General features: G+C 44.4%; 2 protein-coding genes across 4 annotated transcripts; both read left to right on the top strand.

Moving 5' to 3' along the window:
- The first annotated feature begins 674 nt into the window (after window positions 1-674).
- On the top strand, window positions 675-8,822 carry LOC103718770 (long-chain-alcohol oxidase FAO4A-like). Of its 2 annotated transcripts, none has more exons than XM_008807726.6 (3): window positions 675-1,078; window positions 1,405-1,674; window positions 6,687-8,822. In XM_008807726.6, exons 1-3 carry the CDS (start codon window positions 791-793, stop codon window positions 8,508-8,510), a joined length of 2,382 nt encoding a protein of 793 aa, XP_008805948.4. In that variant the 5' UTR covers window positions 675-790; the 3' UTR covers window positions 8,511-8,822. The 2 variants fall into 2 exon arrangements, with proteins under 2 accessions (XP_008805948.4, XP_088573439.2); XM_088717313.2 differs by having other exon boundaries at window positions 694-1,243.
- Window positions 8,823-11,684: 2,862 nt separating this feature from the next.
- On the top strand, window positions 11,685-12,752 carry LOC103718764 (protein MODIFYING WALL LIGNIN-1-like). Of its 2 annotated transcripts, none has more exons than XM_008807721.6 (3): window positions 11,685-11,916; window positions 12,008-12,198; window positions 12,362-12,752. In XM_008807721.6, the coding sequence occupies exons 1-3, from the start codon at window positions 11,812-11,814 to the stop codon at window positions 12,615-12,617; spliced, it is 552 nt and encodes a 183-aa protein (XP_008805943.4). In that variant the 5' UTR covers window positions 11,685-11,811; the 3' UTR covers window positions 12,618-12,752. The 2 variants fall into 2 exon arrangements, with proteins under 2 accessions (XP_008805943.4, XP_026664953.4); XM_026809152.4 differs by having other exon boundaries at window positions 12,008-12,255.
- The last annotated feature ends 1,009 nt before the right edge of the window (window positions 12,753-13,761 follow it).

Below are 13,761 nucleotides of genomic sequence, written 5' to 3'. Positions count from 1 at the left end.
CGTTCAAGATAGCCTTCGATACGATAATTGGATCAAGTTTTGTGGTGGTCACGATGAGGAAAATTTTATATAACCGTACTGAAGAGCTTATGATGGGGGGTGAGGCATGTTATAAAAACCAACTCATCCAAGAGTACGTGCTTGTGAGGTTTTCTCTATTGGGATTATTCCGAGTTGGAATTGAAAAACTTGGGATATACTCTGGATGGTGAGGAGCACATCCTGTTTTTTTTCCCACCTTACAGTAATGCTGTCATCAAAGATCAAGAAATGATCAAATGACTTCGTCTTCACGTAAATGATTTTATTGGCCCCGTGTAGTTCAACATGGATATTTATGAACCTCTTTGAATAATTAATCACTTGGCAACCCAACTTCTGTAATCCGCCCAAGCTTGCCGTACGTGTTTAGTTGGGAGACTTGACACCTGTGGGCCTTTCCTACTTTACCGACGGAAAGGCTTCTAATTAATGTTCGAGCTGGATGCCAAGACTAACACCAAGGCCAACTCACTCAATGGCTGAGGTTAAGGGCCAGGGCCAACTCTATTAATGGCTTCAGGTAAGGGGTTGGCCAAAAAAATCTGCCAGCATTAATGTTTCGGTTCCGTCGCGAGCCCCCCGTGGCGTTCTCTCCATCTTCCATCCCATCGATCTCGGTATATATAAACATCAAGCTAGCATACTGTTGCAACCCATGGTGGCCATTGTCTAATTCATTGCTTGTACTTCCCAGTAATCCTGTCATCCGGTCCACTTTTTAGCACCTGGAGATCGAGCTGCTATTGCCATGGATTCCAGCCATGAACTTAACTTCGTCAAGTCCCCGGTGATCGCCAAGAAAGCCCTCCTCGAAACTTCTGTTGACTTGGAAGCGTTGAATTGTTACTCAGAATCCATCGGCGGAGAACCGCATCGTCGTCCTCCTCCGGGGAACGGTCTCACTGCCCGAGAGATGGACTCCCTCACTGCAATAAGTGACACCTTCCTGCCCTCCATCGACCTGCCCGGTGCTCGGAATGAGTCCATCCGTGCGTTCTACCTCGCCTCCGCTTCCATGATAGGAACCCCAGAAATTGTAAGAATGCTCCATTTCCACTAGTAACAATTGCGCGAGAGCTTCTTTTGAATTTGGTTGGCTTCCTTCTTGTTTCTACTGTTATTTGTTTCTTTATCGGTTCAAGGAAATGAAAGATGCATGCTGGCCTCTTGATTAAATTTTGCCACGATTTGGTTTCTCCAGGTAACTTTTTTCGTAGCAGCAGTAGAGGTTTCGTATATATATATAAATAAATAGCATAGATTGGAAGAGTCGTAATAATAGTTCAGAATCATGCATGCACGGAACCCATATAGGGTACGTATTCAAATTATATATTAATTAATAATGCGTTTATAATTAAGGTGGGAGGGTACGTGAGTAGGAGGCTACGACATGCGTTGCTGGGGCTGCTGCGGCTGTCGCTGTGGCTGCTGTCGACATGGTACGGCACGTTCATCTTCTGCGGGACGCGGTGCGTGTCCTGCCGCTTCCCCTTCTTCCACAAGTTCTCGGATATCGATCCTACGCGGAGGGAGGAGATCTTGTCGTCGTGGTCATCCAGCCCCATCTACCTCTACAGGAAGCTCTTCAGGGCCATGAAGTTCCTGATCCCCTTCTTCTACTTCACCCAGGTGAGATGGGAAGCAATCACAACCCTCTCTCTCTCTCTCCCTCTCTCTCTCTCTCTCTCCTTTTGTGTGTATATGTATGTATGTATGTATGTATGTGTATATGTATATATGTGTGTGTGTATATATATGTATGTATGTATGTATGTATGGTATGTATATGTGTATATAATCATCTGTCAGCGCCATCATATGTGCGTAGCGTACTACTTTCTAGCTGCATGGCCTGTGTTTAATTTTTATTTTTTTAATCATACGGACCGGCAGTTTTTTTACACATATATGGGTACCATCAGCTACTTAGTTTTTTATTGCAGATTATATCTTATTATTTGATGAGATTTTTGTAGATATTATTGATATAAATCGAGACCTTGACTGACATCGCCAAGATGAAAACCTTGCTTTTAAAAAAGCTTTCTTTTAAAAGCAGGAATTCTTCTATCCGGGTTACTCTACGGACATCAAATTTATTAGGCTTTTAACTACCAAAATAAAATAATTATTAGTCTTTTTGGCCTTGAATATGGCGTTTTCTTGAAGCACGGAGCCAGCTCGCTGAGCATGATGCGGGTCAAGATGGTTAGTTTGGAAGATATCCAGAAACGACATAAGAATTCGATCGTATTTATATATGTTTAGAAAAAGTAATATTGTATTATCCTTGTGGTTATATTTTTTGCTCAGCAATCTCTGGTTTGCACCTTTGAGGGTGTATGTCGTTGGGTCTCCACTCTCCACATATATAGAAAAATTTTAATTTTTTATATAAAAATTACAGAGATACCTCTTAAATTTGGGCTATTTGCACTTAAACGCCAAAAGTCTAAAAATATCAACTAGCCACCAAAACTTCAAATTTGTTGTAGTATGGCCCATCCGTCTACCTGGATCTAGCTGAGTAAAAAAAAAAGAAAAAAGATACCCTTATTTCAGAGATGGCGTTATTTGCCATTCATCTACCAACATAGATCTCAAAGTGCTCCATCCTCTTTAATCCAACCACCTTTATAGATCTTAAAACGCTTTATCCTCTATTATTTCTCTACCTATGCAGATCTCAAAGCGCTGCATTCTACCATCCACACATATCTTAAAGCGCTCCATCTTTTCTCATATATTTGCTAGCATAGATCTCAAAGTGCTCAAGTCTCAATCATCCATCTACAAGCACGAGTCTCAAAGAGCCCCCTTTTTTGTTATCCAATCACCAGCACAGATTTTAAAGCGTTCCATCTGGGATCCATTTGTTTGTACAGATCTCGAAGTGCTCCATCCTCTATTATTCATTTATTTAAACAAATCTCAAAGTACTCCATCATCTATCATCCATCTGCTTGCATATATCTTAAAGCATTCTATCCTCTGTCATTTATCTGGTTGCATAGATCTCAAAGCGCTCTATCTTCTATCATTTATCTGTTGGCACAAATCTCAAAGCGTTCCATCCTCTATCATCCATTAGCTTGCATAGATCTCAAAGCACTTAGTCCTTTGTCATTCATCTACCTACACAAATCTCAAAGCACTTCATTCTTTATCATTCATCCGCCTATACGGATATCGAAGTGCTCCATCCTCTATTATTCATCATGGATCTTAAAGTGCCCTATTATTTGTCATTCATTTACCTGCATGGATCTCAAATCACTACTCTCCCTCTTTTTTCTTTTAATTTCCGCCAAAACAAGAGCCCCTTGCTAAATGGAAAGGGTAGTTTTGGAGGTTTATAAAAGATTAGTTATCATATGCGATGCTTATGTGATAACATTCTGTAATGGAGATAGACGATTGGGCCATATTGTAACAAATTTAATGTTTTGATGACTAGTTGACATTGAAAATTTTTAGAGTTCAAGTATAAATGATCTAAATTTGATGGGATGTCTCTATAATATTTTATATTTTTTCTTAATTTTAATGATCACTTTATATCTACCCAGTGGTCGTTCTATAAGGGCGTATAAAACTCCCTCAACCTTTTTGCACTATTCACTTGTAACAATGGCACGATTCATGATGCATGTTCAATGAGAATATGACACACAACCAAGTGCCTTTCTAAGTTATTAATCGAAGTCAGCAAAGCATTTTGTTCAGTAACTTTCTGACTTTAGAGAGCTACGTGTATATGTCCATGATTTATGGGACGACTGAATTGGTTCCGAGTTCAACCTTACAGTTGCATGTAGGAAGCATTCATTAATTCGAATCCGAAAGGAGAAATATCTCAAAAACAGTAGCATAGAAGGATTGTATGCTATTTATTGATTTTTTTTTTAGATGAACCGGATAAATCATATCGTTCTCGTAAAAATACAAGTGAGAAAGTCAAAAAAAAAGGGGAGGGGAAAAGTCTCGTGGCTATCTAAAAAAAACTCATCAGAATGTTGCGCTACATGTGAAGCAACTCAATTAGCCTCCCTTTGAGTAATCCAAAAGGTAACCTAGTCTCTCAATTACCCTCCGATGCTGCCTTCTATCCTCAAAGACTCTAGCATTTCAATGATCAGCCATATGGATAGAACTTTCGATCTCATTGGTAATAGAAACCTAAACTGAGTGCTCTGCCCTCCCGAGCGCCCCTTTTGAGCATCATTTTCCCTTTCTAGCCAGCCCAACAGAGGGAGTCGGAGCAGCGATTAGCCTTGAGAAGCAAAGCGTCGAGCACCGTCTGGGTGTCGACCACCACTACCTTGCCATCATCATCGATCATCATCAAAGAAGTCGGAGGAGGCGGATGTGTCGACCATCTCATAGATGTTTGATTCATCCCACCAGCCCTCCTGCAACACTGAGTCGATCCGGTCTAGGTAGATCTCAACTTTGTTAGAAAAAATGAGGAAGAACACTCAAGAAGAAGGTGGTAGAAACTCTCAAGAACAAAGTTTGAAGAAGAATAATTTTTATTCAACTCACCACATACAAATGGATGCTTACACCCCTTTATATAAACTTCATGTGACTCTAGAAATTCATACATGTAACTCATAACTCTTGACTCTTAATATTCCTAACTCACGACTCTTGATATGCCCATGACCCATATAATTCATATAACTCTTGACTTTTAATATTCCTAACTCACGACTCTTAAATCTCATATGACTCATGACTCTTAAATCTCATATAACTCATGACTCTTCACATTGTACAACTTATGACTCTTAACCTTCTACAACTCATGATAACTCTTGTTATCCTGGGTTTTTCACCTTATTGACCTCGACTTGACTTTGACTTTCCAACTAGGATGCTAGTTGGATGCCACTCACTTTAGGAATCAAGTTTATTATCCAACAAACTTAGTCCGCCAATCTCGGCAGACCGATCTCAATGAACCACTCCGAATTCTGCGTCGGAAGTGAGGAGGAGGGTGCCATCTTGTGGGAAGTGGAGGAGTTGAAGCGGCGACGTTGCTCCAGAACTCGATATAGCGGGGGGGTCTTGCCAGTGACGTACGAAGTCGGGGCTTCGACGGATGGATTGCAGGGGCTTGTCGGAGGCAAATGGATGGAGGTGGAGGGAAGGGGATGGAGTGCGGAAGGCGGACTCGCGGCGGAAGAAATTGGAGAGATCGAAGTTGTAGCACATAGGATGGATCTCGTACGTCGACGAAGAAGATGGGGTTGCTGGTGAGGGCGATGCTCAGGAGGAGCGCTCAGTTTAGTCCCCCTTGTTTGTCCCACTGAGGTGGACAAATCTATCTACGTGTTGGATCTCTATAGGCCCGCTCCATAGCTGAGCTGGTACATCGAAATGATTTCTCAATTTCGAGAGATAGTAACTAAGGGCTCGTTTGGTTTGCGGGAAAAGAAGGGGGGAAAGTGTGGTCAACGGGAAAGTAATGAGATGCCTCTTGTTTGGTTGGAGTTTTCAAAGGAGAGAGAAGGGAAAGTTGTATTCCCATGGGAATGTGATTCCCACATTTCATGGGAAAGTCTTTCCCATGAGAAACATGGGAAAGTTACTTTCCCATGAGGCGGGAATCACTCCATTTTTACTTTTTTCCAAAAAGTCCCTTCAGCATTAAAGAAGCATTAAAGAGGCATTAAAAATCTAATTTTTATTAAGGGCATAATAGGAATTATATATAACTTTCCTAGGAAAGTGGATGGCCAACCAAACATAATCACCTTGGAAATTTGTCACTTTCCCATGGTCAACCAAACATGCCAAAAGTATTTTCCCATGGGAAAATTTGTTTCCCAGGAATCATATTCCTAGGAAGAAAAATGCTTCCCGTAAACCAAACGAGCCCTAAGGAAAATGTTTTGGGCACGGCATATCCGCCTTGTTTTTCAGCGAGCAATCATGCATGAGTGAAATATATTATTTTTCTACTTCAAATATATATATATATATATTAAAAATTTTCCAAATATAAATATATTCGGTATGATTAATTATTTTATAAATATAAATATGATGATAATGGTGGAGACCATAATAGTAATGAAGATAGTGGAGGCGTTAGTGGTTTTGGTGGCTGGGCGAAGAAATAAGAGTGAAAGAGAAGGTCCCCGGCCCCTCTACCATTTTTGTCTATTCAAAATAGAGGAGGCCTAGAGCTATCCCGTTTCTATCCCAATATATCCTACCAAGATTGGAACGTAGGCTCCTCATCTAGAGATCGAGAGTCTCGTAGCTGCAAAGTGGAGAGTTTCTAGTGGAAACTGAAATGAAGGCCAATGTCTTTTAGAACCGAATCTCCATAACTTAAGCTTTAAATACCTATTTGGATGACTAAATATTTAAAAATATAATATCAATAAAAGCTAGGAGTCGGTTCAGATTTGAGATCAAAGTACTTAAATATTTTTCAATGAAGTGGTAAGGGAGGCAATGCAGCGTTATGCTACCCTTAACCGTGGCCTCGAAGTCATTTAAAGTAAAATCCATAGTACTCACTGGCCATGAATGAATAATTTTTGAGTAAGATTTGTTAGACTGACCAACGAACAGGTAGATAGGCATTAGCTAGAAGAGGGTTGACGTCGCTACTCCTGTGCCAGGTCAACGACAAGTACGAGAACCCGACGTGGAGGGCTTTGGAATACTGTGGACCCGACCCCGCATTCGCTGACCAAGTCAAAGCGTCGGTCGACCAGTGCAGCGAAGACGACCGCTTTGGGCCGCTCCACCGCGCCCTAGTCCACATGGGGAGCCCCGGAGCCGCCCTCTCCCGCGCCGGACTCTCCCTCGCCACCCGCCCCTTCCCAGGCGGCCGCCGCAAGAAGCCCCTCCGGACCATCCTCTGCGACGCCGTGGTCGTCGGGTCCGGCTCCGGCGGCGGGGTGGTCGCCGGCTTCCTCGCCCGGGCCGGCTACAAGGTGGTCGTCCTCGAGAAGGGCGGCTACCACGCCCGGTCCAACCTCTCCCTCTGCGAGGGCCCCACCTTGGACCTGATGTACGAGGGCGGCGGCCTCCTCTCCACCACCGACACGGGCGTCGTCGTCCTCTCTGGCGCCACCGTCGGCGGCGGGTCCGCCATCAACTGGGCGGCGGCCCTCCGCACCCCGGACCACGTGGCCGCCGAGTGGCGGCGCGACCACGGCCTGCAGCTCTTCGGGAGCGACGCCTACGCTGAGGCGCTCGACGCCGTGTGCGAGCGCATGGGCGTCCAGTCGGACGTGCACGAGATGAAGGAGAGCCTCAACAACGCCGCCCTCCGGCGCGGCTGCCTCGAGCTCGGCTATCCGGTCAGCAACATCTCCCGCAACGCCCCGCCCGACCACCACTGCGGCTGGTGCTGCTTCGGGTGCAAAGACGGGCGGAAGAAGGCCACCTCCGAGACGTGGCTCGTCGACATGGCGGAGTCCCGCAACGGCGTCATCCTGCCCGGGTGCAGAGCCGTCAGAGTGCTCCACCGGGACAGAGGGCGAAGGCGTCGAAAGGTGGCCACGGGCGTGCTGTTCGAAACCGAGAGCGGCGAGACGTGCATCGTGGAGTCGAAGGTGACCGTGGTGGCCTGCGGCGCGCTGAACACGCCGGTGCTGCTGAAGAGGAGCGGCCTGCGGAACCCGAACATCGGGAAGCACCTCCACCTCCACCCGGTGGTGATGGTGTGGGGTCACTTCCCGGAGTCCGGGTCCCGGCGGCCGGACTACAAAGAGGAAGAGAAGAGGAGCTACGAGGGAGATATCATGACGGCCATGTCGACGGTCGCGGCCAACTGGGGGACGACGGGTTACGGCGTGGTGATCCAGACGCCGGCGCTGCACCCGGGGATGTTCTCGGTGGTGACGCCGTGGACGTCCGGCGCCGACTTCAAGGACCGGATGACGCGGTTCGCGCGAACGGCGCACGTGTTCGCCCTGGTGAGGGACCGCGGGTCCGGCACGGTGGACGGGGAGGGGAACATAAGCTACCGGATGGAGAAAGGCGACGAGGAGAGCCTGAAAAACGGGGTGGAGAAGATGCTGCGGATAATGGCGGCGGCGGGGGCGGAGGAGGTCGGGACGCAGCACTGCAAGGGGGAGCGGTTCGAGGTGAAGAGGGCGAGCGCGAGGGAGTGGGATAGTTTCGTGAAGGAGGCGAGCCGGAGAGGTGTCGGGTCTCTGACCACGCCGGTGTGCTCGGCCCACCAGATGGGGAGCTGCCGGATGGGGGTGGAGGCCTCGACGTCGGCGGTGGACGAGGGAGGGGAGACGTGGGAGGTGGAGGGGCTTTTCGTGGCCGACACCAGCGTCTTCCCGACGGCGCTTGGGGTGAACCCCATGGTCACCGTGCAGGCCATCGCCTACTGCACCGCCCGCTCCATCGTCCAGGTGTTGAGGAGGAAGATGATGCAGGAGAACAGAAATCAGAGCCACGGCACCTTTTCCGGGTCAACATGAAACAAATTAATATATATAGTATCACTGCACAGACCAGCCATCGATTTGCTTGCATGCATGCATGCATGCATGGCTGAGGATCGGAACAGAGTGATGCGCGGCTCACCTCAATGAAAAAGGAGCGGCGGATGGTTGACCTGGAGGACACAAGGGAGGGAATATTTACTTCACTTCAACCTTGAGAGGATTGGGTACAAACTGATGGAGAGGATCCGAGCTTGAGAATAGGTGCATCGTAGTCATAAGAACAAATGAATATTCACATGTACAAGAACAAAGTTTACTAATAATCGGCAAATCATTTCATTTCAATCTATAATTTACATGCATAACCAATGAAACAAATGGATAGCCGTCCAAATTCCAGGGTTCGATATGGCTGACGTCCAACTATCAGAATTGGGCACAATTCAAGCATGATGGTCTTGGGAGATGCAAGAAACTATCAACCACCACCTAAAAGTTCCAGGAGTTGGCTTTTCTTCACCTTCGGATACCCAAGTCAGCATTCTCCTCCGTAGCAGATGATTCTACAATCTCTAAAGAAGTTTCACCGGTATCAGAAACTTGATACACCTTGCACCAGAAATAAGAAATAATGACTAATCGATGGTATTGAAGTGGCACATATGCCCAAAAAAAAAAAAAAAAAACGGGGCAAGTTGGTATGTTGGTGATGTAGATGGTACAGTCATCTGAAACAAAGTGAAAAGCACTGGTAAGGCCAGAAAATCGAATTTATGTTGAAGGGCCACACAGGTGTTGCATTTTATTGATAACAACAAGAGTAAATAAATAAATAAATAAAATTAACTGCCCGGAGACAGATTCATGAAAACCTTTGCCACCCATTCCCATTATCCATGCTCGATTGGTTCCCACAAATAAAAGGATGGTGGAAGCACAAGCAAGATCAAGAAAACCCAGCTTGCGAACTATCGAAACCAACTACATAACAGATGTAGACAGTCAACAGTAATATAGATGAAAACCAGAACAAACACAAGTTGATTAATTCAGTTTCTTGAAAGAAAAAAAACTTTTTTACCACCTGGGGGTTGACGTACCACTCCACCTTATCTTCCTGATCCCCTCCCAAAAACCAACAATATAGATACAGGAAACAATCGACATTTCTAAATGTTATGTCAACTGCCGCATGCCTATTAATTGACTTTGTTTCCTTTTCCTTCATTTTGAAAACTAGGATCAGTGGAAGACAATCCAAAATAGGCGGGATTTGAACCTAGGTCTCTAGTATCAAACACCCAATGATTGTACCAAGTAACCACATTGGCATCTCAATATAGCCAAAGGTGTCGGTTCTGTTAATTACAGAGTTTCACAGCTGAATCGAGGAGCAGACTCGGAAAAGAATCGTCGAGATCAGTGATGATTCTTAGAATCATTGTACACGGCTTTCAATAGAGGAGTTAAATAGGCAAAATTCTAAAATTTTAGTCGAACTTGAATTGCCTGGATGACTCCGATTTCTGCCATAATCGGAGAAGGAAGAAGACTCTTATCGGAATCTTCTTCTCCACTGCATCATGCCACAGGACACGGTGGCCTTGGGTCTGGCCTTTTCGGGCCAGCCCACAAGCCCAAGGGCTAGGCGCTATCGGATTGAGCTTGGCCACTTCGGGTCAGCTCACGGAGCCTAAAAATTAGGATTATTATATTCTTTCTTCCTTAAAATAATTTTGTCCTTGAAATTAACTTACTTAAGGCTCAAACTTTGAAAGTTCTAAACCATCACATTTTCGAGAAGTACAACCTACGATAACATGAAGCCAAACATTACATCTTAGATTTCAAATCCATCTCAAACAAATTATAATAAATAAAAGTCCAATTTTATTATCCATTAAATGCAACCAACACTGATTCAGAGTGTCTAAATCAAAACATAAATATCAAACCCATAATCCTCAAAATTCAAAAAATTATTAACAACAAATTTAGAGTCAATTTAAAATGCTAAAATGAAAATTACCAAATTTACTAGCGCAAACCCAAGCCTGGACCATCATTCGTTTCTCTCGAACCTATTCGTCTTGAGAGATAAAAATAAAAATAGAGATATATGAGCAACACAGCTCAATAGGCAAATCTTAATCTACCTTACCATATCAAGTATAAGTTTTTCATGTCAATGCATTATTTAAAAAAAATAACAGTTATTCCAAAATAAGCATTTCATAGTACAGTATATCAATTCATAAAGAAAATCATGCATGAATAAATCATCCATCTTTCATAAACATAATTTTGTTTATATTGCGAATAAATTCGTAAAACATTTTTCACGTCATTAAATCCTATCATGGATCAAAATATTGCTTACAGATATTCGTGCCATGGTCATTATAACCCGTGATAGAGCCATCTTCATAATAGATAAGATATCATAGTTTGTATTCATTACCAATTTTAACTTGTTGACAGAGAGCTATTTTTGTTGGATGCTAGTTCCAAAGTGTCGATTAACCCCTATTTCGAGGGGCAGTCATAGCAATTTGAGAGCTTTTAAAAAACTTGTGTCTTTTTCTTAGAACATCCATATAAATAGATGAAAAATACTTAATGATATGATTAGATTCATATTTCATAACAAAGATGTTTTCAGCCAAGGTTGCTATATATATATATATATATATATATATATGTTAATTGATATTTTGGCATCTTTGGTGGTTGTATTTCAGCCAAGGTATTTGAACGTTCCAGTCGGTTCATAAATTTGTAATCTTCCATTTTACTTCATCACCACGGACGATTAAGAGAAAACTAACAATTTATTTACGCTAGTATTATTATTGAGTCAACTCTTGTAGGACCTCGTTTTGCATACGATTCAATACCGCCACCATCCGACTCTGTGGATTTAAGCGTTTCGAATGGCGGCACGTGAACTCATGGGCCGGGCCGTGCAAACAGAGAGGTGGCAGGCGTGCAACTTTTTGGGATTCCTCCGGCTTCCTTCTTTCTCCCTGTAGATTTGTTTTCGGTTGTTCTCTTTGTCAACCCGGCTGCAGGGTTGACGTGGTCTAGAGGAGGCGGGACCGATTTGTTGAAAATCGACAGTCATCTCTCTCCCCTCTCCAAAGCGATGAAATCCTTCGGAGGAAGGCACGGCCATCGCCATCCCCAAGAGGAAAACCCATGCTGAGAGGAAGCCCAGCATGCCTTCTCCATCGGGCAAGCCTTGAGAATATCTTGGCTGCGCCTGCACATTGAGAGACGTTCTTGGGGACTATCGCATCTCGAATTGTTACCCGAGGAATAAGCTTACGTACCGATGGAGAAGCCCAAGCTTGGGAAGCCGGTGATTTGCTCCACCATCGTGTTCCTGGGAACGCTCGCCTTCTCCTGCTCCGTCGCAGCCGAATTCAAGAAAGTAAAGGTGATGGTGGCCGGCGAACGATCCGCTTGATGCGTTCTGGATTGGTATCGGGCAGCGGTGAGGCTGAACTGCTTGAGTTGGGATTTTGCAGGCAAAGGATATGAAGCTGGATGGAAGCCTCTGTTCGTTGCCGAGGAGCTCCGCTTTTGGGTTGGGGATCGCCGCGGTCGTCTGCCTTTCAATAGCCCAGATTGTTGGAACCTCCGCGGTATGTATTCACTCAGGAGGCAACAAGAGTAGGAGAAGCCGAATCGTCTCCATCACCCTATTGGTTTTATCTTGGTATGCAACGTTTTCGATCTTCTTGCTCGTCTCCACCACCTTATTGGTTTTATCTTGGTATGCGACGTTTTCTTATAAAAATGGCTGATCTTCGAATGAGATGCCTCGTTTTTTTGTATTGTATTCGTTTTTTTCTATCAGTTCTGTTTCGACCATCTTACAGGATCAGCTTTGGATTGGCAACGATTCTATTAGCCGCCGGGTCGAGCATGAACGCCGGACAGCCCTATGGGAAAGGATGGATAAATGGGAATTGCTACATGGTCAGGAATGGAGTATTCCTCGGTGCGGCCGTACTCATCGTCCCGACCGTAGTTTTCACTGCGCAATGGGAGCGACGATCCACCATCGCATGCACCCATCCAGACGAGGAAGCTGGGAGGGATCATCAGCAACGGGAAGTAATTAAGCCTAGATGACGGAAACGACTGACCTTTGTTTGAGGTGTGCTTGGTTGGAATTCATTCCTGCACAACATGGCTGGCCATGGAGGATCGAAGGACCCCAGCCATCTTTTCTTCTTTTTTTTTGCGTAAGGAGTAAGGACCACAACTTTCAGCATCAACAAAAAAAGGAGACGCATCCAACCGAGGATGACTGGGCCCGCCGTCCAGAATAGGATACTCTTGCAGCTGGGTGGTGGTGGTCTATAAAGGATGGCTGCAATTGGTCTCCTCCCTTTACCGCCACCAAAATCTCATGTTGTTCCTGGACACACAGAAATACAGAGACTATTACATTTTCCCTTTTTTTTTTTTCAATCTATCTTTTGCTATTCATTAAACCCCAGCAAAGGCATTTAATTTTTTTTTGTCATGCCTTTTGAAGTATTCTCGTACAGTCGACAAATATGGGCGGCTCCGTTTACATTTTCTCCTACCAGTCCCTCCCTTCTCTCTTTTATTTTTTCGTTTTTTTCGGTTCTATGCGTGGTGCGACCTTTTCCGGTGCCAACCAATTCACCCTACCAACAATGAATTGCAACTCACCTGCTGCTAAAACGACCTTCGCTGCTCCGCAGCTAGCCATCACCAGATGGCTTTTGGAAACCCATCGCAGCAAATCATTTTGCTTCCACACAAAGGCATCATGATTTAACAAAGCCTGATTCCTTGACATGCAATTTTCATCATTTCCTAAAGGATAGGGAAGTAAATAAAATATAGCAATTAAAAGAGCTATTTGCTCTCATGATTGCGGAAGCACCAAATATGCTGCCCATATCAGGAATAGGCATCGCCACAACAGCTGCCTTTTATTTTGAAGCACCAAACATCCTAAAATTTTTACCGTAAATTAGTACGGAAGCCTCATTCCATTAGTACGGATTGACCACCTTTGGTCATTGCTCATAATTTTCCTTTTGTTTTTTGTAAACAATCTTATAAAACAGATGACAACATATCCTCTATTCATCAACCATTTCAACTGCCATCTCAAAGACATTTCACACCGATTCCTTGCATTCTGCGCCATACTACCGAACTCCAAATTACAAATTTCGAAGACTGAACAAGAAACAGTCAAAACAGATTTTATGGGCTAAGCATCAAATAATAACAA

The sequence above is a fragment of the Phoenix dactylifera genome, chromosome 3 (genome assembly GCF_051530095.1).
Source record: "Phoenix dactylifera cultivar Ajwa chromosome 3, Ajwa_hap1_PhDact_Kaust_v1.1, whole genome shotgun sequence".
NCBI classification, from domain to species: domain Eukaryota; kingdom Viridiplantae; phylum Streptophyta; class Magnoliopsida; order Arecales; family Arecaceae; genus Phoenix; species Phoenix dactylifera.
Note: the sequence above shows the minus strand (reverse complement) of the source record. Positions and strands in the feature narration are given on the sequence as shown.

What these genes read in the sequence shown, in the direction of transcription:
- LOC103718770 (XM_008807726.6), top strand. Translation starts at nt 791, where the DNA reads ATGGATTCCAGCCATGAACTTAACTTCGTCAAGTCCCCGGTGATCGCC. An exon ending in TGATAGGAACCCCAGAAATT is followed by an intron (nt 1,079 to 1,404) that starts GTAAGAATGCTC and finishes TTTATAATTAAG; the next exon opens with GTGGGAGGGTACGTGAGTAG. An exon ending in CCTTCTTCTACTTCACCCAG is followed by an intron (nt 1,675 to 6,686) that starts GTGAGATGGGAA and finishes CTCCTGTGCCAG; the next exon opens with GTCAACGACAAGTACGAGAA.
- LOC103718764 (XM_026809152.4), top strand. Translation starts at nt 11,812, where the DNA reads ATGGAGAAGCCCAAGCTTGGGAAGCCGGTGATTTGCTCCACCATCGTG. An exon ending in CCGAATTCAAGAAAGTAAAG is followed by an intron (nt 11,917 to 12,007) that starts GTGATGGTGGCC and finishes GGGATTTTGCAG; the next exon opens with GCAAAGGATATGAAGCTGGA. An exon ending in ACCTTATTGGTTTTATCTTG is followed by an intron (nt 12,256 to 12,361) that starts GTATGCGACGTT and finishes ACCATCTTACAG; the next exon opens with GATCAGCTTTGGATTGGCAA.